Source organism: Schistocerca nitens, chromosome 1 (assembly GCF_023898315.1).
Source record: "Schistocerca nitens isolate TAMUIC-IGC-003100 chromosome 1, iqSchNite1.1, whole genome shotgun sequence".
NCBI classification, from domain to species: Eukaryota; Metazoa; Arthropoda; class Insecta; order Orthoptera; family Acrididae; genus Schistocerca; species Schistocerca nitens.
In genome coordinates, this window is record NC_064614.1 from 156,022,585 (window position 1) to 156,041,086 (window position 18,502).

Below are 18,502 nucleotides of genomic sequence, written 5' to 3' on the forward strand. Positions count from 1 at the left end.
GGACATGACACAGGATTTGGCGTGAACAGTATTAAAACAAAGACGTTTCTTGTTGCTGCGGCTTTTTTTGGCCACGGTAGCCGAGCGGTTCTAGGCGCTTCAGTCCGGAACCGCGCGACTGCTACGGTCGCAGGTTCGAATCCTGCCCCGGGCATGGCTGTGTGTGATGTCCTTAGGATAGCTAGGTTTAAGTAGTTCTAAGTTCTAGGGGAGTGATGACCACAGCTGTTAAGTCCCATAGGGCTCAGAGCCATTTGTTGCTGCGGGATTTTCTCACGAAATTTCGATCACTAGTGTTCCCCTTCGAATACGAAAACATTTTGTTGACGCCAAACTCTGTTCGAGAATGCAGTAATGGAGAATTAGTGCAAGGTGCTTCGATGAACCCTCTGCCAGGCACTTAAGTGTGATCTGAAGAGTAGCCATGAAGATGTAGATGCACAGACACACACACACACACACACACACACACACACACACACACACACACATACATACATACAAACGTGTTCACACACAGAACTTACGTCAACAAACAGCCAAACAAAAAAACAATTGAAAGCAAGAACCAGGAATGGTGGTAATAATCGCGAAAACAAATTGCACTCTATGCACGGAAAACGGCAGTTAAAGTGCTGTGGTTGAAAAACAATATGATAAGAAAAACCAGAAGCATTCGACTAGCTTTCCACATGAAAGAAAGCTATTTAATATAGAAATAATGAATTAGACGTTGATCTGTAAGTGCCTTCCCATTTTATTACAAAAAGTTTCAAGAACTGTTTTAAATCTGTTCTGTAGGTGACAATGTAAAATTTATGTAACATTTCAGAACTCCTACTGAACATGCCTTATTACAAAGGCGAAAGGCATGTGGCTGCTTTAATAAAATAATTAAAAAAATAATGTGCTGCATGCGAAAGGCGTTTTTATTATAAACTACCACAAATTAAAATAAGAAGATCTTCGATCTTTTGAATGACGTTGCCTACAGACAGACAGAAGTGGATCCTACAAGTGAGACTTGGTAGATGGTGTCTCTTCTTAGTGAGTGACATGTAAAATCATTAGGGACCTTAGAACACCAGCAGCGGTGCTACCACGACTCCCTCACCACGAGAGTTATACTTTGTGATTTCTTGGACTAATCGCAGAAAATTTCGACAATTCTTTCACAGAACTTTTTAGTCACCTTGTAACATCAACTTATTTCCTTTTCGGTGGCAAATATTACTAACAAACCGGTGACGTGGTGACAGGTAGTCCTTATCGCCTGTTGTGGCGAAGCTATTCATTGAACACTCTCAAACACAGACACTACAATCCGCCAAATTGAAACAAATGTGTTTTTATCGGTACGTGGATGACACTTTTCTAGTGTTACCACAACGACAGGAAAAACTTGAAGAGTTTCTATAACATTGAAACTCTGTCCATAGTAATACAAAATTCACGATGGAACGAGTCCAGGTACGTTTCCTCGATGTGTTAGTCAAGAGAAGAACGAAGGGACTCCTGGATCACAGTGTATATAGAAATCCTACGCTCGTTGAATATCTGTACGCCTCGAGCAACCACCATAAAGAAATTCGGTGCTAAAGACTCTTCTGCATAATGCTCGAACATCTTTAGACCAAGAGAGCCTCGCTGAATTACGAAACCTACGGATAGTGTTCCGAGGAAATGGGTACTCAGACCATCAGATTGAACCAACAGTAAAGCGGTAAAAATCTAGAACACCTGAGAAAGAGGTTCCGGAAGTGAAGCCAAAAATAGTATATACCTACCTCACGGTGGCCCAGTATCCGGAAAGATCGGAAGAGCCCTACTGAACATGGCATTCAGTGTATTTCGATCCCTTCAACTAAGATAGAAAAAAGTATTCTTGGTACTGTTAAAGAAGATATAGATCTCAGAAAGCTGCATGTGTATCGCATGCATGTCATACGTGGGGCAGACATTCAAAGCAATCGAGGAGAGATGCAGCAAACATCAGTGGCCCATCTGCTAAAACAACGAAGCATATCGGCTGTCACCCAGCAGCATATCAGCTGTCGCACAGCACTGCCTCGAATATAACAATGACACTAGATACGATGAGACCAGTATCGTGGTTCAAACGTCAGATTTCTGGAACAGCACAATTGAGGAGTCAATCGAAATAATGGTATCAGTAAACCTAATAAACATGGATGAAGATTTTGTAGGGAGCACATTGTGCTCATGTGGGAGCAATCTAGACGCTTGTAAGGCACTAAACTGGTAGCCAACTACGTAACCTCTGACTCAGAGTTGAAATATTAAAAGTTTTGGCTGGTTTCGTTGTCTAGGGGCTGGGATACGTAGTTGCCGCACTACAAGCCAAATACTGCTGAGTCTACAGTCTACAACATGTTCCATATCTAGCTTGCGCTTCTATGTGATGGAGACACTTAACATTTATAATGCCATCTCTCTTGGACGCCTATGTGCTACTTACGACAATTTTGTAAGGCCTGCGTGTTACAGGCAACTATTAATATCACCATTGTTTGCCTTGATGTTGTAACCTTGTCCTAACATCCGATGATGGCGACTTTAGTTTCGACGAAACCGGTAATCGTGGAATGAAAAGAATTCCTGACATCTTGGCTACCAGTTTATTGTCTTATATGGATGAAGATTTCAACTTAAAAAAGGCTTGGGGTCCGGAACTCAATCTGTTGATATCCAGCCAGCCATCACATCAACCAGAACTGGAAGCCGCTAAGAGAGTTTGTGTTTCTTGGAGTGTCAGTGAGAACTCTGAAAACAGAAAGGCATCAAAGAGCTTACTGGGCATAGGAAGTCGAATAAGTCCGTAAATAAGGGCGAGACCAACAATAGTTGATAGTCTGGTTGGAGTCCCGGTAGAAAGTGTACGTAACACCAAAACTCGCAGCTCCTGGAGAAGACGACTGGGTCAGTCGTCGAAATATATATACATATTATAAAAATGTACGTATGTATGTGTGTGTGTGTGTGTGTGTGTGTGTGTGTTCCATAACTCCTCCCAAAACCACTAGACCGATTTCAACCAAAGTTGGTACGTATATACCTTGCTGTCAGGAAAAAGTCGCTGTGGAGGTAAGAGCTTATCAAAGGAGTGGGGCGAAGCCCGCGATTCTAGAATTCCTAGACTTCATTTATTCAGTATTTGAGAATGACAGCAGTTAGCGACTTGCAGCAAACTTCACGCACAATTTCAAACCGTTACGAAATTTTGTCTGGCTGACAACCCCTGCAAAATGATGAAAGGAAAAATGTTTATCGTGTACTGCTTTCCCACTGTCCATGCAGCAAAAGTACACCATGAGGCAAGACGTTGTAGTTTGTTTACCGAGCGAGATGGATCAGTGGTTATCACACTTGCGGACTTTCTAAATAAAAAATGAAATGATGACCCTCGACTACGCACCCTCAGTATCAGAGTTGAAATATTAAAAGCTTCGGCTGGTTTCGTTGTCTAGGGGCTGGGATACATAGTGGCCGCACTGCAAGCCAAATACTGCTGAGTCTACAGTATACAGTATGAAAACACACATGAGTCGAATGGTCGAAGGTTCCTATCACTCAGCAATTGCGAATTATGAATGTAACATACAAATTTATAAATGAAAGATTGCAATTAAATAAAATCTGCAGGTACTATTTTAACGACTTTAAATGATGAGTACGATAGTAGAAGTACTTTTGAGAATGTGGTATATTTCTGCAAAACACTTATTGGTGTCGATGGTCCAGCAATTAAATAAAATATAAGTTGAATAACATGGAAATAATCGATTCCTACTTCACGTAATCTGTTATGAGCAACAACATAGCTCGCTAGATATTCACTTCTAAACGCATACTACATCTTCACTGTAGAAACCACCGAAATCTCAAATGTTCACAAGTCGGCACTCCGAAGTATTTCAATCACCCCCGATCACGCGCAAACCACTCCACACTCTCCAAGTCTTTTCCGCGACCGCCCGTCTCGCTTCCTCATCCAGCACTCTAACGTGTCCTCGCCCATACTGTCCCTCACGCCGCACTGTTCCGAACTCCCCGTGTCCTCTCCCGGAACGATCCTCCACCCCCACTTCCATACAGTCTTTCCACGTGTCCTTTTTGGAACGATCGCTGAGAGCGCTCCCGCCCTGTCTCCAAGCCAACTCACACTCACAAACATAATGAAACACATTCGAAATACTGAATTTACATATATAGAACTTGAAATTCAATAAATATTCCTATGGCTGGACCATAAGTATGCTCTAAAACACATTATTAAATACATAAATAAATTAAATAAAAATGTATCAAAGGAATGGCAAGCAAAAGTAGGCCAGTACCCCAATGTCTCTCTGCTTTCTAAAACACAGTAAATAATTGGCCAATTTCTTCATGAATAGACATAGATGAATAAATATGTTTATAAGCATGCTGCTACCGTTTTCTCCTGTAACTGTGGAGTACTTAGCCGGCCGTAGTGGCCGAGCGGTTCTAGGCGCTACAGTCTGGAACCGCGCGACCGCTACGGTCGCAGGTTCGAATCCTGCCTCGGGCATGGATGTGTGTTGTCCTTAGGTTAGTTAGGTTTAAGTAGCTCTAAGTTCTAGGGGACCGATGACCTCAGAAGTTAAGTCCCATAGTGCTCAGAGCCATTTTGTTGTGGAGTACTTATGGCCTGACACGATCGATAGTAACTGGCCACTTTGACCTCCAATAACTCATGTATTAACCAAGTTACATGTCTGTAATTTATACCAATTTAGGTTTACACTAACAGATTTCTAAAGACATGTTGATCGACGAAATCGGATGAACCGTTTAGATTTTGGAAATTCGTTGCTGGCTGTTACTTGTATAATTTACAGGCAGACACTAAACTTTAAACTAATAAAGATATTGAAAATCTGATTACACCATCATAATCGTCGTGCAGATAACGGTAATGTACATGTTTCTTTTTTAGGTATCATGATTCATCTAGCTACTATTAATTTCTGTACGAACTGTGAAATGTCTGACATGGTGGTTTCACAAAGTCCGCCATCTTCGACACTCTCGGCACACAAGTCTCTTTCATCGACACAGCATCACCAAGGAATTCCCAGCCACATGCTCGGCCTGGAGCATGCGCTGGGGCAACCCCTCCACGTGTTTGGTGTCGGGCCCCGGATTGCCGAGCGGACCGTGCAGAAATGCTAACTCCGAACTTAGAATATTTCTAGGGCGCCACAACTCGTCTGGCCATCCAGATTTGGATTTTCCATGATTTCCCTAAATCGCTCTAGGCAAATGCCGGGATAGTTCATTATGAAAGAGCACCGCCTATTTCCTTCCCCATCCTTGACACAATCGGAGCTTGTGCACCATCTCCAATGACCTCGATGTCAACGGGACGTTAAACCGAATCTTCCTTCCATCCTTGCTTGCTAATTATTACTTCTTCATTACCAACTGTATTTCGACAAATTTTTCAGACAGCATGCACATATACCAATAAATCTAACTGTAAAATTATATCATTGTACAACACATAGTTCAGGAAATACACTATGTGATCAAAAGTATCCAGAAACCCCCAAAAACATACGTTTTTCTTATTAGGTGCATGGTGCTGCCAACTACTGCCAGGTACTCCACAGCAGCGATCTCAGTAGTCATTAGACATCGTGAAAGAGCAGAATGAGGCGCTCTGGGGAACTCACAGACTTCGAAAGTGATCAGGTGATTGGGTGTCATTTGTGTCATACGCCCACACGCGAGATTTTCACACTCCTAAACATCCATAGGTCCACTGTCTCCGATGTGACAGTGAAGTGGAAACGTGAAGGGACATGTACAGCACAAAAGCTTACCGGCCGACCTCATCTGTTGACTGACAGAGACCACCGACAGTTGAAGAGGGTCGTAGTGTGTAATAGGTACACATCTATCCAGACCATCACACAGGAATTCCAAACTGCATCCGGATCGTCTGCAAGTGCTACGACAGTTAAGAGGGAGATGAGGAAACTTGGATTTCATGGTCGAGCGGCTGCTCATAAGCCACACATCATGCCGGTAAATGCCAAACGACGCCTCACTTGGTATTAGGAGCGTAAACATTGGACGATTAAACAGTGGCAAACACTGTGTGGAGGTACGAATCACGGTAAACAATGTGGCGACCCAATGGCAGAGTGTGGGTACGGTGAATGCCCGGTGAACGTCATCTGCCAGCGTGTGTAGTGCCAACATTAAATTCGGAGGCGATGGTGTTATGGTGTTGTCGTGTTTTTCATGGAAGGGGTTTGCATCCCTTGTTGTTTTTCGTAGCTCTATCACATCACAGGCCTACATTGATGTTTTAAGCACCTTCTTGCTTCCCACTGTTTAAGAGCAATTTGGGGGTGGCGACTGGATCTTTCAACACGATCGAGCACCTTTTCATAATGCACGGCTTGTGGAGGAGTGGTTACACGACAATAACATCCCCGTACTGGACTGACCTGCACAAATTCTTGACCTGAATCTTATAGAACACCTTTGGGATGTTTTGGAATGCCGACTTCGTGCCAGGCTTCACCGACCGACAACGATGCCTCTTGTAAGTGCAGCACTCCGTAAAGACTGAGCTGTCTTTCCCCAAGAAAGCTTCCAGCAACTGATTGAACGTATGCCTGCGATAGTGGAAGCTGTCATCAAGGCTAAGGGTGGGCCAACACAATATTGAATTCCAGCATTACCGATGGAGGGCGCCACGAACTTGTAAGTCATTTTCAGCCAGGTGTTCGGTTACTTTTGATCACATAGTGTATCTTACTGAACTGACTCCACACAACATATTTTCACATGTACCCCTTACGTCAACGATGAATGGCTGTAGACAGTGTAGAATCGTGACCGCCTGAGACTGGTCTCTAATGCAGTCAATGTGCTCTTTTAAGCAATCTACTAATGTTTTGCCCGGCAAGATAACGGTGATGTGACAAAAGTCGTGGGATACCCCCAAATAGTAAGAAATGCTGCCTCTACAGCCGTCCATAATAGCATATTGACGTTAATGATATGGGCCTTTAATTTAGTGGATTACTCCTATTGCCTTTCTTGAATATTGGTGTCACCTGCGCAACTTTCCGGTCTTTGGGTACGGATCTGCCGTCGAAGGAGCGGTTGTACATATTTGTTAAGTATGGTGCTATTGCAACAGCATACTCTAAAGGAGCCTAATTATTATACAATCGGGACCGGAAGATTTGCTTTTATTAAGTGATTTAAGTTGCTTCACTACTCCGAGGACATCTACTTCTAAGCTACTCATGTTGGCAGTTGTTCTTGATTCGAATTCCTGAATATTCACTTCGTCTTTGTGGAAGGAATTTCGGAAGACTGTGTTTAGTAACTCGTCTTTACCAGCATCGTCATCGATAGCATTTCTATTTCTGTCACGCAGAGAAGGCATAGATTGTGTCTTCATGCTGGCATTCTTTACATACGACCAGAATCTGTTTGTATTTTCTGCTAGGTTTCGAGACAAAGTTTCGTTGTAGAAACTATCATAAGCATGTCACATTGAAGTTGGTGCTAAATTTCGAGCTCCTGCAAAAGATTGCCAGTCTTGGAGATTTTGTGTTCTTTTAAATGTGGCTAGTTTTTTCCCCTGTTTCTGCAACAGAGTTCTGAACTGTTTTGCGTTCCGTGAGGGATCATCTCCACCTTTTGGTAATTTATTTGATATAAATCACTCAGTTGCTGTTGATACTGTTTCTTTGAATTCAGGCCATACCTGGTCTACTCTTACGTCGTTAATATGGGAAGAGTGGAGATAGTCTTTCAGAAGGCGTCCAGCAAATTGTCATCTGCTTTTCCGAGTAGATATATTTCTCGTTTACTTTTCGTGGATTTAAGACTTACTGTATTCAGTCTTTCTACGACAACGCTTCGTTTACTAATTTCAGCATCCAGTTTGATGCTCATTATTATCTCAGGATTCTTTGTCGCTGAGGATCAAGCATGTTTTCACAACCGTTTACTATTATAGTGGGCTCATGAACTAATTCCTGGAAAGAATTTTCAGAGAATACGTTTATCACAATTTCGGATGATGTATGCTTACCTCCGGACTTAAACTTGCATTTACGCCAACATATTGCGGATAAATTGAAGTCACTACCAACTATAATTGTACGAGTCGGGTACACGTTTGAAATTAGACTCAAGTTTTCTTTGACCTTTCAGCAATTGTGTCATCTGAGTTGGGATGTCGATAAAAGGATTCCATTATTATTTTATTCCGGGTACCAAGAATGACCTCTACCCGTACTGACTCAGGGAAACTATTTACTTCACTTTCGCTACAAGATAAACCACTGTACTTCTAACAGCAGCAAACACGCCACTGCCAACTGTATTTCGCCTATCCTATCTGAACACTCTTAGTTCCTTCGCAAATTTTCGCCTGAACTGATTTTCAGCTTCAGCCAGCTTTCAGTCCCTATAATTATTTGTGTTTCCTATCAGCGCTTGAAGCTCAGGTACTTTCCCAACACAGCTATGAAGATTTCCAGTAGTTTTACCGATGGTTCCTAGATCTACGTTCTTCTTGTATTCGACCTGCCATCTTTGAGACCGAAGCCCCTTTCCTGTTACCCCGAGACCCTCTAATCTAAGAGTCGCCTAGTCCATGTCACGCAAACCCCGTTACCCTTGTAGCCGCCTCTCGCATCTAATGGAATCCTGACCTATTTATTGGAACCCGAAACCCCACCAAACTATGGAGCAAGTCCAGGAATCTGCCACCTATACAGTCGCAGAACCGTCTGAGCCCCTGATTCAGACCTCTATTTGGCTCTGTATCAAGATCAGAAATCAGTCTGTCGACTATGCTGCAAATGGTGAGCTATGCTTTCATCTAGCAATCGCAACTGGCAGCCTTTACCATTTCAGATAGCCACTCGAAACCAGAGATCCAAAGTGACAGACATCATTGGTACCAATGTGAGCCACCATCTGCAGTTGGCTGCACCCTGTGTTCTCCATGGCATCTGTTCCACATATGGAATGAATCCACCTGGTATGCACGTGACGTGTACATGGGATTTCTTCCCCTACTGGACAGCTAAGTCCCTAAGGCGCGCCAGAATGTGCCTAACATTGGAGCTCCCAGCTACCAATAATCCTACCCTCTGTAACTGCCTGGATCCTGCAGACTGAGTGATTTCCTCTGAAACAGGACAAGTAATTGCATGTGGCTGTGGGACACTGTCAGACACATGAAACTTCCTGCCAGATTAAAACTGTGTGCCGGACCGAGACTCGAACTCGGGACCTTTGCCTTTCGCGGGCAAGTGCTCTACCAACTGAGCTACCGAAGCACGACTCACGCCCGGTCCTCACAGCTTTACTTCTGCCAGTATCTCGTCTCCTACCTTCCAAACTTAGTTGGTAGAGCACTTGCCCGCGAAAGGCAAAGGTCCCGAGTTCGAGTCTCGGTCGGGCACACAGTTTTAATCTGCCAGGAAGTTTCATATCAGCGCACACTCCGCTGCAGAGTGAAATTCTCATTGTTAGACACAGATAGCACCTGGAATCTATTTGTCAGACTAACTGGGGAGGCCGCACCCCAAGGTAACTCAACTACAGGTGAGGGATCAACCTCAGTGTGGGCAATAACTGGGCTGTCCACTGGTATGGACCGATAGGAAGACTCGTAGGTCGATCTGGACGTCCGTTAGATCCCCACGGCCAGTCGATGAATAGTGATGTCCATCCACTGCAGCCTCAAGATGTGTAACCGAAGCCAACAAAGTCTGAAGTTGAGAATGAAGTTCACAAACTCAATTCGCATCCACACCCAACTATCACAGTGCCTATCTGTACTAAAGATTGTGGATAACTGCAGTATATAGACAAACAAACTATATCGACACACACTGTGGTACTATACTGTAGAGACTGAATCTAGTAAATTAGATTAACACACAGAGATTCGAAAACTAAACTACCAAAACACACAGGTGGTTTCTGATTAGGAACTTGTAAAATGCCACAAAATCAGTTACCTCGCCACACAAACGAAAGCTCGAGGACTGTGTCTAGTAAATATTAAATTAGCAGGCGTAAATTAAAAAACTGAACTACAAAAGCACACAGATGAAATTAAACAATTCGCTCCTGGTTAGGAACTCGAAAAATCTCACGAAATTGGTTCCTTCCCTGTTGTTGCTGGTGCTCGGCCGGCGTCTGCTACCTGACTGACTAGACTACTGTCACAGACGACGACTAGCTTTCAAAACAAACGAACAAACGAATATCGACACGTCCTAGGAAACTCTTCTGTAGACACTAATGAAAACGCAAGAACAGGATAGGCACCAGAGAGGCAATTCTCATTCTGGAAACATCCCCCAGGCTGTGGCTAAGCCATGTGTCCGCAATATCCTTTCTTCCAGGAGTGTTAGTTCTACAAGCTTCACAGGAGAGCTTCTGTGACGTTTGGAAAGTAGGAGACGAGGTACTGGCGGAGGTAAAGCTGTGAGGACGGGGCGTGAGTCGTGCTTGGGTAGCTCAGTTGATGAGCACTTTCCCGCGAAAGGCGAAGGTCCCGAGTTCGAGTCTCGGTCCGGCACACAGTTTTATTCTGCCAGGATGTTTCACAGTGTCTAGTAAATTAGATTAACACACAGAGATTCAAAAGCTAAACTACCACAGCACATACGGCAACAATTATTGACTTCCAGTTATATACTCAGGAAAGGAATTTGATTTGTTATCATGTGTTGAGATGTTTGTGTATTATATGTGAGCGGTCAGTTATATTCACTTGATCATGTAATAGTAGCTAATTTCCGCCTTTGTTTATTTTATATGATAATTTTCTTATGAAGTTAGAATTAGTAAAGTATTTTCTTAATTTTCTCTCCTGTAATAGGCTTTTGGTTCATTTTTCTTAAATGTTCTGCAAAATTTGTGTGGCTTGCCCATATTTCTGTGCTCTGATATGTTCTTTGTATTGGGTGTCGAATGTTCTGCTGCTTTGTCCTATATAGCTTCCCTCAACAATGTTGCATTGCAGTTGGTATATTTTTGCCTTCTAGTAGATGTCTATATTTTTTGTTATTTTTGGAAGATACTTTTGGATCGAACTTTCCATTTTGAATTATATGTTTATGCTCTGACTTTTGAAAATGTTTTGTTATTTTATTTGTGAGTTTGTGTTTGTATGTCATTGTGTACTACCTTGAATTTTGTTTCATGTATTCATGTATTCTTTGTCTCGTTGTTGTTCTGTCTCAGTGTGTGTTCGGTTTTGTTGTTGTGTGTGGCTGTATGAGTATTGTATTTATTGACTGTATTCGTTTTTAATGTTTTTGTTTAATTTTGTGACTAGATTATTACTGTAGCTATTGTTTATTGCTATTTGTGTCATGAGATCTAAGTGTTTCTGGTAGTTTTCTGTGCTGGGTGGTACTGGTAATGAGTTGTATTAACTGTGATGTGCTCATTATAATTATGTCATCTTCTACTATATTTTCAGCTAGTACTTTTAACATGTGTCCTGAAAGTTTGTAAGTGGGAGCTTTCTTGAAACAACACTTTGACAAAACGCAAGAGCTCATTTCACACCCACCCACCCACCCACCCACCCACACACACACACACACACACACACACATACTTTCTCTCTCTCTCTCTCTCTCTCTCTTTCTCTGTATGTCTCCTCCCCCCCTTCTCTCTCTCTCTCTCTCTCTCTCTCTCTCTCTCCCACTCCCTCTCCCTCTCCTTCCCCCACCCTCGCGAGAGTCACACATTGCCTCACACACACACACACACACACACACATACACACACACGTACACACATGTTCAGACACAAAATGATCTCAACATGTGTATGTCAAACAATGAAACAATTCAAAGCAACAACCAGGAAAGTTGGCAACACTTCCAAAGACAATAAAAGCTTCAGTGAAATGTCTTAAGCCCTTAACATGGATATGACAGGACGCCCACACTCTATGTTTCGTCAAAAAGGCGAAACGTGTTTGGATGCATAAGTATAATAAAAAAATTAATCTGGAGCATGCAAAAGACGTTTTTCTTGCAAACAACGGAAATTTACAATGAGAAGACTTTCGATTCATCACATTCAACTGAGATGGACACCGCTAAGAGAATTTGCGTTTCACAGAATTATCAGTACAAGCTCCGGAAAACAAATGAGCATCATAAGGAATAGAGGGTGCCGGGAGTCGAACTTGGCTGTAAATAACGGGGGCGAGACCAACAATAGTTCACAGTCTTATTGGAGTCCAGCCAGCGAGTACTCACAAGAGCGAATTCTCCAGCACCTGAAGTAGGCAGCTGGGTCGGTCGTCGAAATATCGTGCATAAAATGTAAATAACGACGTGCAGAACACACCAGAAGCACAACATTAATTTAGCGAGAGTATTATATGTTGGCTAAGTTTGAAAAGAAACTTCTTGTCTGTTTTGTACAGCAAGGTAGTTTCTCCAAAATGTCTTTAATGATTCTCTGTAGTCACATGCACTTAAAAAGATACGATTTTGTAGGCCCATGCTGTCAGTAGCAAATGACTGCTCAGTTGTTTCCAAGCCTTGTTAATGGATGTCTTTACTGTTATGTATTCGAGCGGACAAGATCATTTTTACGTGCAAATCTTGAACAATTAAGCTAGTCGTCTTTGTCAGATGCAGCGAACGCTGGTCTCAGCTTTGGTCATTGGTTCGACTTCAGCCGAATGAGACGCATTAATTATCACTTATTACCTGAAAACGAACTCTGTTGCATCTATTACATATCCCTTCGATTTTGAAGAAACCTGATTGTATGGTGTGGAGAGTGAGGTGAATCTGACTGGATCAGTTGGGTTTCTGGAGAGTGGTATAGTAGGCATGAGATGTAGAGTCATCAGGATAATGAAGGAGTTGAATGGCAACTGATGATTTGTACTCTGTTGTGGGGAGTATGAAGTCCTGTGCAATATTTCAAGTTGTACGTTGTGATGATACTAGAACCCTGTGGTTGATGTGCAATATTCTACAGATACAGCATGTAAATTTGATGTTTTGCAAGTTGTCAGCATAGGGAAGGCGTCTCCAAGGATAAAAGACTTCATCCCAGCAACGATGCTGACTGTGATGACACCTATCTTCGTCTGTATAGAGATGCTATGTCTACAGGACGACCCTTATAGCCTCTTTGGAGTTAGGATTGGAGAGAGAAGTGTCTTCAGAACGTGGTTTTAATTCCACCATTAGTGGCATATGTATAGTACAACGATTAGTTTAGTCTGAAAAAGGGAGATCTCTGAATTCGCTTCAGCACCTGGTACAGACTTTTAAATGGCCATAGAGATTAAATCCAATGATAATTCGAAGTAATAAATCGTCCAAAAATTGCTTCACATTTTTAAGCCGGATGTTTCATCCTTTCCATCTCAGAATCAAACGGAGCAGTCTAATGACATCTATCCTGTTGTCATCTGTTTTTATCAAGGCACAGTGCATCTGTTACTTGACCTACACATGATGCTTATGCTGTGTCAGAGTGCAGTTACGTATCAATGAAACAGAAACTTTTTTCTTAATTTTTATGCAAATCTTGCTAGTTAGTGTGGAAATGTAATCAAGCGGGAGTGGAGCAGGGCATATTGGCATTTGGATTAAAATGCTTTGTACCTGACTTATGGTTGACTGCAAACCAATGCTCCTACATTTTCAAGGTCACTGTAGATGTGACACAGGAAGCGTTTACTGCATGAGACAAAGCGACTATGAGATTATGATTCTCCCCACCGCTCAACTGTCGGGCCCCGTGTTATGTTAAATGGAAAGTAGACCGCTCACCTTGATGTTGGGGTTGGCCCCAGTGTTGTTGGCCATGACGACGACTCCCACAGACATGTCGCCTCGCATGCTGAAGGCGAGCACGTGCGTCACACACAGCAGCGCCGACATCAAGTGTCGCACGCCAAGCGCCGGGGCATCTGGAACAAGTGCACACAGGCGTGGAATACTCTTGATTCTTCAGTCCTAAGTAGAAATAATGAAAGGATGTATGTGTGAGTTATATCCTTTTTCGTTAATACTCAGTCGTCAGAAGATCATGCACGATCTCTATCTACAACTGAAGGGGACATCAAGTTGTAAACCTTTCATCGATTAGAAGCAGGTTTATATTACGTAACTGTGTATCTGTAATTAGAAATTGTGTATTCTTTGTTGAATACGGTCATTGTTTTGTGACAGGAAATTCAAAGTATTGCAGTGTATATATGGAAAAAGCTTTATGATGTTTAAAATAATGAAATTTTACAATATGTTTATATTTAGAAGAAAAAACATTGTATATTGGAAGCTGGTTCATGCTTCTGGCACTTGTATTGTAAAATGTAAAAGAAGTAGGGAAGTCCCTCCGCAACAGAAGTGGCTTGGCGCGATGTAAAAGGTGGTTTTTGTGGTCGAACTGGGCGGCTCCTTGGTGTAAACGGTACGCAGTCAGTGGCTAGCCGTTGCACGGTACACATCAATGGTGCCAAAGGAGGCAATTGGAAGCCACTTCGTAAGGAATTTTGTCTCGGATGTGGATTTTGCTGTTTCATGGTACTTTCGGCAATAAGAAATGGCTCTAACGCATTAAAAATCCTTCGCCAAGAAGAAATTGTACAGAGCATTCAAACATCAAGGGCCGTGAGTACAGTTAGCCGCCACGTCGCTTGCCACCATTACTTCCCCACTACTCCACCAACTTCATGCATACAGATATGTATCAGAGCATGGACAAGTGAATTTGTGTGAGTGATTTTAATAATAATCCAAGTGCTATAAACCTGTGTTTACAACCATAACTTTTATCCTGATCATGAAACTATGCAGGATCCGCTCCTAAGTGTTTATGAAACCGAGTATCCTGTTTCAAATGAACTAGTGGTCTATTTATGTTTGTCAAAGGTGGAAGGATTAGCAAAAGCTGAAGTTAGCTAGAATTTTGCTAAAATACTCTCAACTTATTGCAAAGTATCGTTTCGCAGAAATTTGGTGCCAGAATGTGTAAATGTTACTGTCTAAAACACACGCTTCAGAGGTGATCAAAAAGGGCAAATAAGTTGTACTGATTGGAAACTTAATTTAGCTTTGATTACTATCATGAACGAATTTTTGAAGTTAATTTAGTTCAGTGTTGAATAATTTACCTTGAAAAGTAAAAACATATACTATTCCCAGTGAAGCTAAGAATTAACTTTAGTTTAATTAAATTTTGCTACTGAAATAATCATAGAGTTTGACTAGTGTTACAATATCAGTTTATGGGTCCCCACTATATTCTTCCCATATTAGAAAGATAATTGGAATATTATTGCTACTAAGGAAATCTGATGCATTTCTATGAATTGGAGTATAAACAGTGTAATTGTCGTATTATTTATTTTTATTTGTGGTATTTACATGTCAGTTACGTCAGAACCCCTCCTGACCAATTTCAGTTCTGCACTTCTTGCAGTAACATGCCAGTACTGATCCAAGTAACAATCTTCAGTGTAGCTCTTATTAGTGTGCGTTTGGTACAAATTTTGCTTTCTGTGATTACTAGTACGTGTAGGATTGGTGACTGCTGCTACACACAGCTCAGAGTGCCCTGTGGCTGTTTGTATCCTGTGTACTATTCAAAGGGAAATATTAGTGAAAGTAACTTCAAAAGCTAATATTTAATTCTCTTAAACATATATTTCCAAATTCATGTGCCTAATTGGGCTGGCGACCGTTCATTTTTTCATTCGTATACGAAATTTATTACTTTCATTAAACCCCCATTGTTTAAAGCCTGTTTAGTTTTTCTGTTAAATTAACCATATTCAAAATTACTGTCCGATACCTTTATCCGTTAGACAAACACGCGGTCAAAATTCCAAAATCCTCTCAGAGGGAAACATTCGCTTATGTCACGGTAGACTAGTGCCATGAAGTATGGCACGGTCAACAATTACTAAATGTCTCAATAATGTTCTAAAAGTGTCCAGGTGCAACTAGGGTTCGCGCTCTGTGGGTTCCATACAAACTTTATTATGTGTACGGCCCGTTTATCCGTCCCGGGGTTCGAGGACCTCAACGACTTTTGCCTTTTATCGACACTGATATTGGCATTATATCGATCCTAGGAATTCCAAGACATTCAGAGTCTTTTAATTTTAAGTGTGAAGTCGGATAAAAAATGACAAACGAAATATTTTTAATGTAATATAATTACAAATTGATAACGTTCGGATTTTTTTCTTTTACTTGTACTGTGAAATCTTACTTCTTGCCAAATTTCATGATTCTAGGTCAATAGGAAGCATCCTATAGCTACTGAAGAGTGAGTTAGAGAGTATCGAAGCGTGTGATATAAATGGCTGTATCTTTTGCTTGTACTGATTTAGAAGCGTACATTTATTACACAGATATGGGACCGTAGACCTCAGCACGTGACGTAAATTTCAACTTGATACATCTACCAGTTCCTGAGAAACAGCGGACTTAACGGATGGATGAACAGACACTTGAATAACAAATGACAAAAAAATGTTTTCTTGTGTGATATAATTACAAATTAAGAATTTTCGGTTTTTTTATTTATTTTATATTTATTTAAAGTGTGGAACCTTGGATCTTGCCAAATTTCATAAGTCTAAGTCAAGAGAAAGTTCGATTTTCTACGGTGCTAAGGGTTCACTAACGTTAGTATATGACACAGATTTCAGCTTGATACGGCCACCGGTTCTGAGGTAGTAACAGTCGGACAACAGACGGATGGGCAAAAACTGATCCTATAAGAGTTCTCTTTTTACCTGTTGAGACCCAGAACTCCAAGTTGGTGGCTCTAATGTTTGTTTTGGACTGACACAATTGTTTTGCGTTTCTTCATAACCTATTGCATTATCACTATCTCCTCATATCTATTATTGCATTGCCGTTGGATTTGAAAGACGGCACACCAACCAAATATTGAAAAATAAGTTGTAGCCAGAGTCTTGTCATCAATAAATCAAGTGACGGCCGCAGTAGCACCGCGCCTTGTGACGCATGAACATGCTAGAGTGCTTGAAACAAAGGTATCCTGCAACAGAACATGACCCCATGTTGTCAAGTCACCAGAGGTATGCTACAGTCTTAGCGCAGGTATGTTCCACTGCATTTATCCATTGTGAAACACTTGCATGTTTCCATCCCCATTATGCTTACGTACAGTTGCTACGTTCATTATGTGTCTGGCAAACACGAATGGCTCTAAGCACTATGCTACTTAACATCTGAGGTCATCAGTCCCAAAGACTTAGAACTACTTAAATCTAACTAACCTAAGGACATCACACACATACATGCCCGAGGCAGGATTCGAACCTGCGACACTAGCAGCAGCACGGTTCCAGACTGAAGCGCCTAGAATCGCTCGGCCACAGCGGCCGGCGGCAAATACGACGTAGTACACTGTGCAAACTGGCTGAAATGACACTGAGACTTCCAGACACTTGACCCGTACTCCATTTGCAGCCCACCTAGTGCAACACACTCAACATACAAGGGCTTAGCATGCCGAGACGTAAGTACACGCCAGTAGGTGAGGTGTGTCCCTGTGTCAAAAGCGTTAGTATCTGCCAATGACTGTGCTGCTAGGCTTCATCAGCTACAACAGTAATACTCCCACTTCATTACAGAGTGAGACACGCCTCAACAACATGAGACATCGTCAGTAAGAGGCACATCTGCACCTTTCCATTTTGGCCTATCATTATTTATCTCATGAGACATATGCAGAATTACCAATAGTTTGTGTGAGTAAAATGTCAGCGTTATGTGCACATTACACAACCACTGCTGAACCACCTGCCATGTGTTGTAGGAATGTCCAGGTTAAACCGCCACACTCCAGTCCACCACCAACCAAATTACATGCAATGACACAAAGGGACGCACCGCTGATGAGACATTTCTTGTGGCATATACGAGAATATAAGGCAATGTTCCAGATGACGTAGTTTGGTGCAACAGCACCATGTGCACACACTGTCATGCTGTGTATTATTAGTATCGACCTCAATTATCGACCTTATTTGCAGGGCAAGTCGCATGTCAATGCAAGAAACACTTTTTCAGCCTCTAAATTATAGGCTGCCTAGCACATCAGATGTACACTGTTGGATTAGTATTAGCCGTTTTTATTGGCCGGCTTCCAATGGAAGCTTACATGTGATGGGGAAAAATGGGTCACCAAGCACTTGACACAGTGACTGCTGCGAGAGGGGCTTGTTGTGGGAGGAGTACCAGCCTCCTTTATCAACCTCTTTTGCAGTGTTTGCTCATACGGATGGGCTTGCTTGGGGAAGGTTGATATGAATAGAGGCAACGGTGAGAGAGAGGGGATGGGAGGGGCAGGAGGGTATGGATCGATCTCCATTATCGACCTACATTATAGTGTAGCCTACACAACAAGGGAAAAAGGGTCTTACATA

At 42.1% G+C, this 18,502-nt stretch overlaps 1 protein-coding gene across 1 annotated transcript in view; it reads right to left on the reverse strand.

Annotated features, from left to right (window-relative positions):
• LOC126234790 (putative inorganic phosphate cotransporter) overlaps window positions 1-18,502 on the reverse strand; it is a 153,360-nt gene that overhangs the window by 66,609 nt on the left and 68,249 nt on the right. The window contains exon 2 of the mRNA XM_049943542.1: window positions 13,863-14,002. Within this exon, the coding sequence (XP_049799499.1) occupies window positions 13,863-14,002 (140 nt within the window). The remainder of the gene's footprint in view (window positions 1-13,862; window positions 14,003-18,502) is intronic.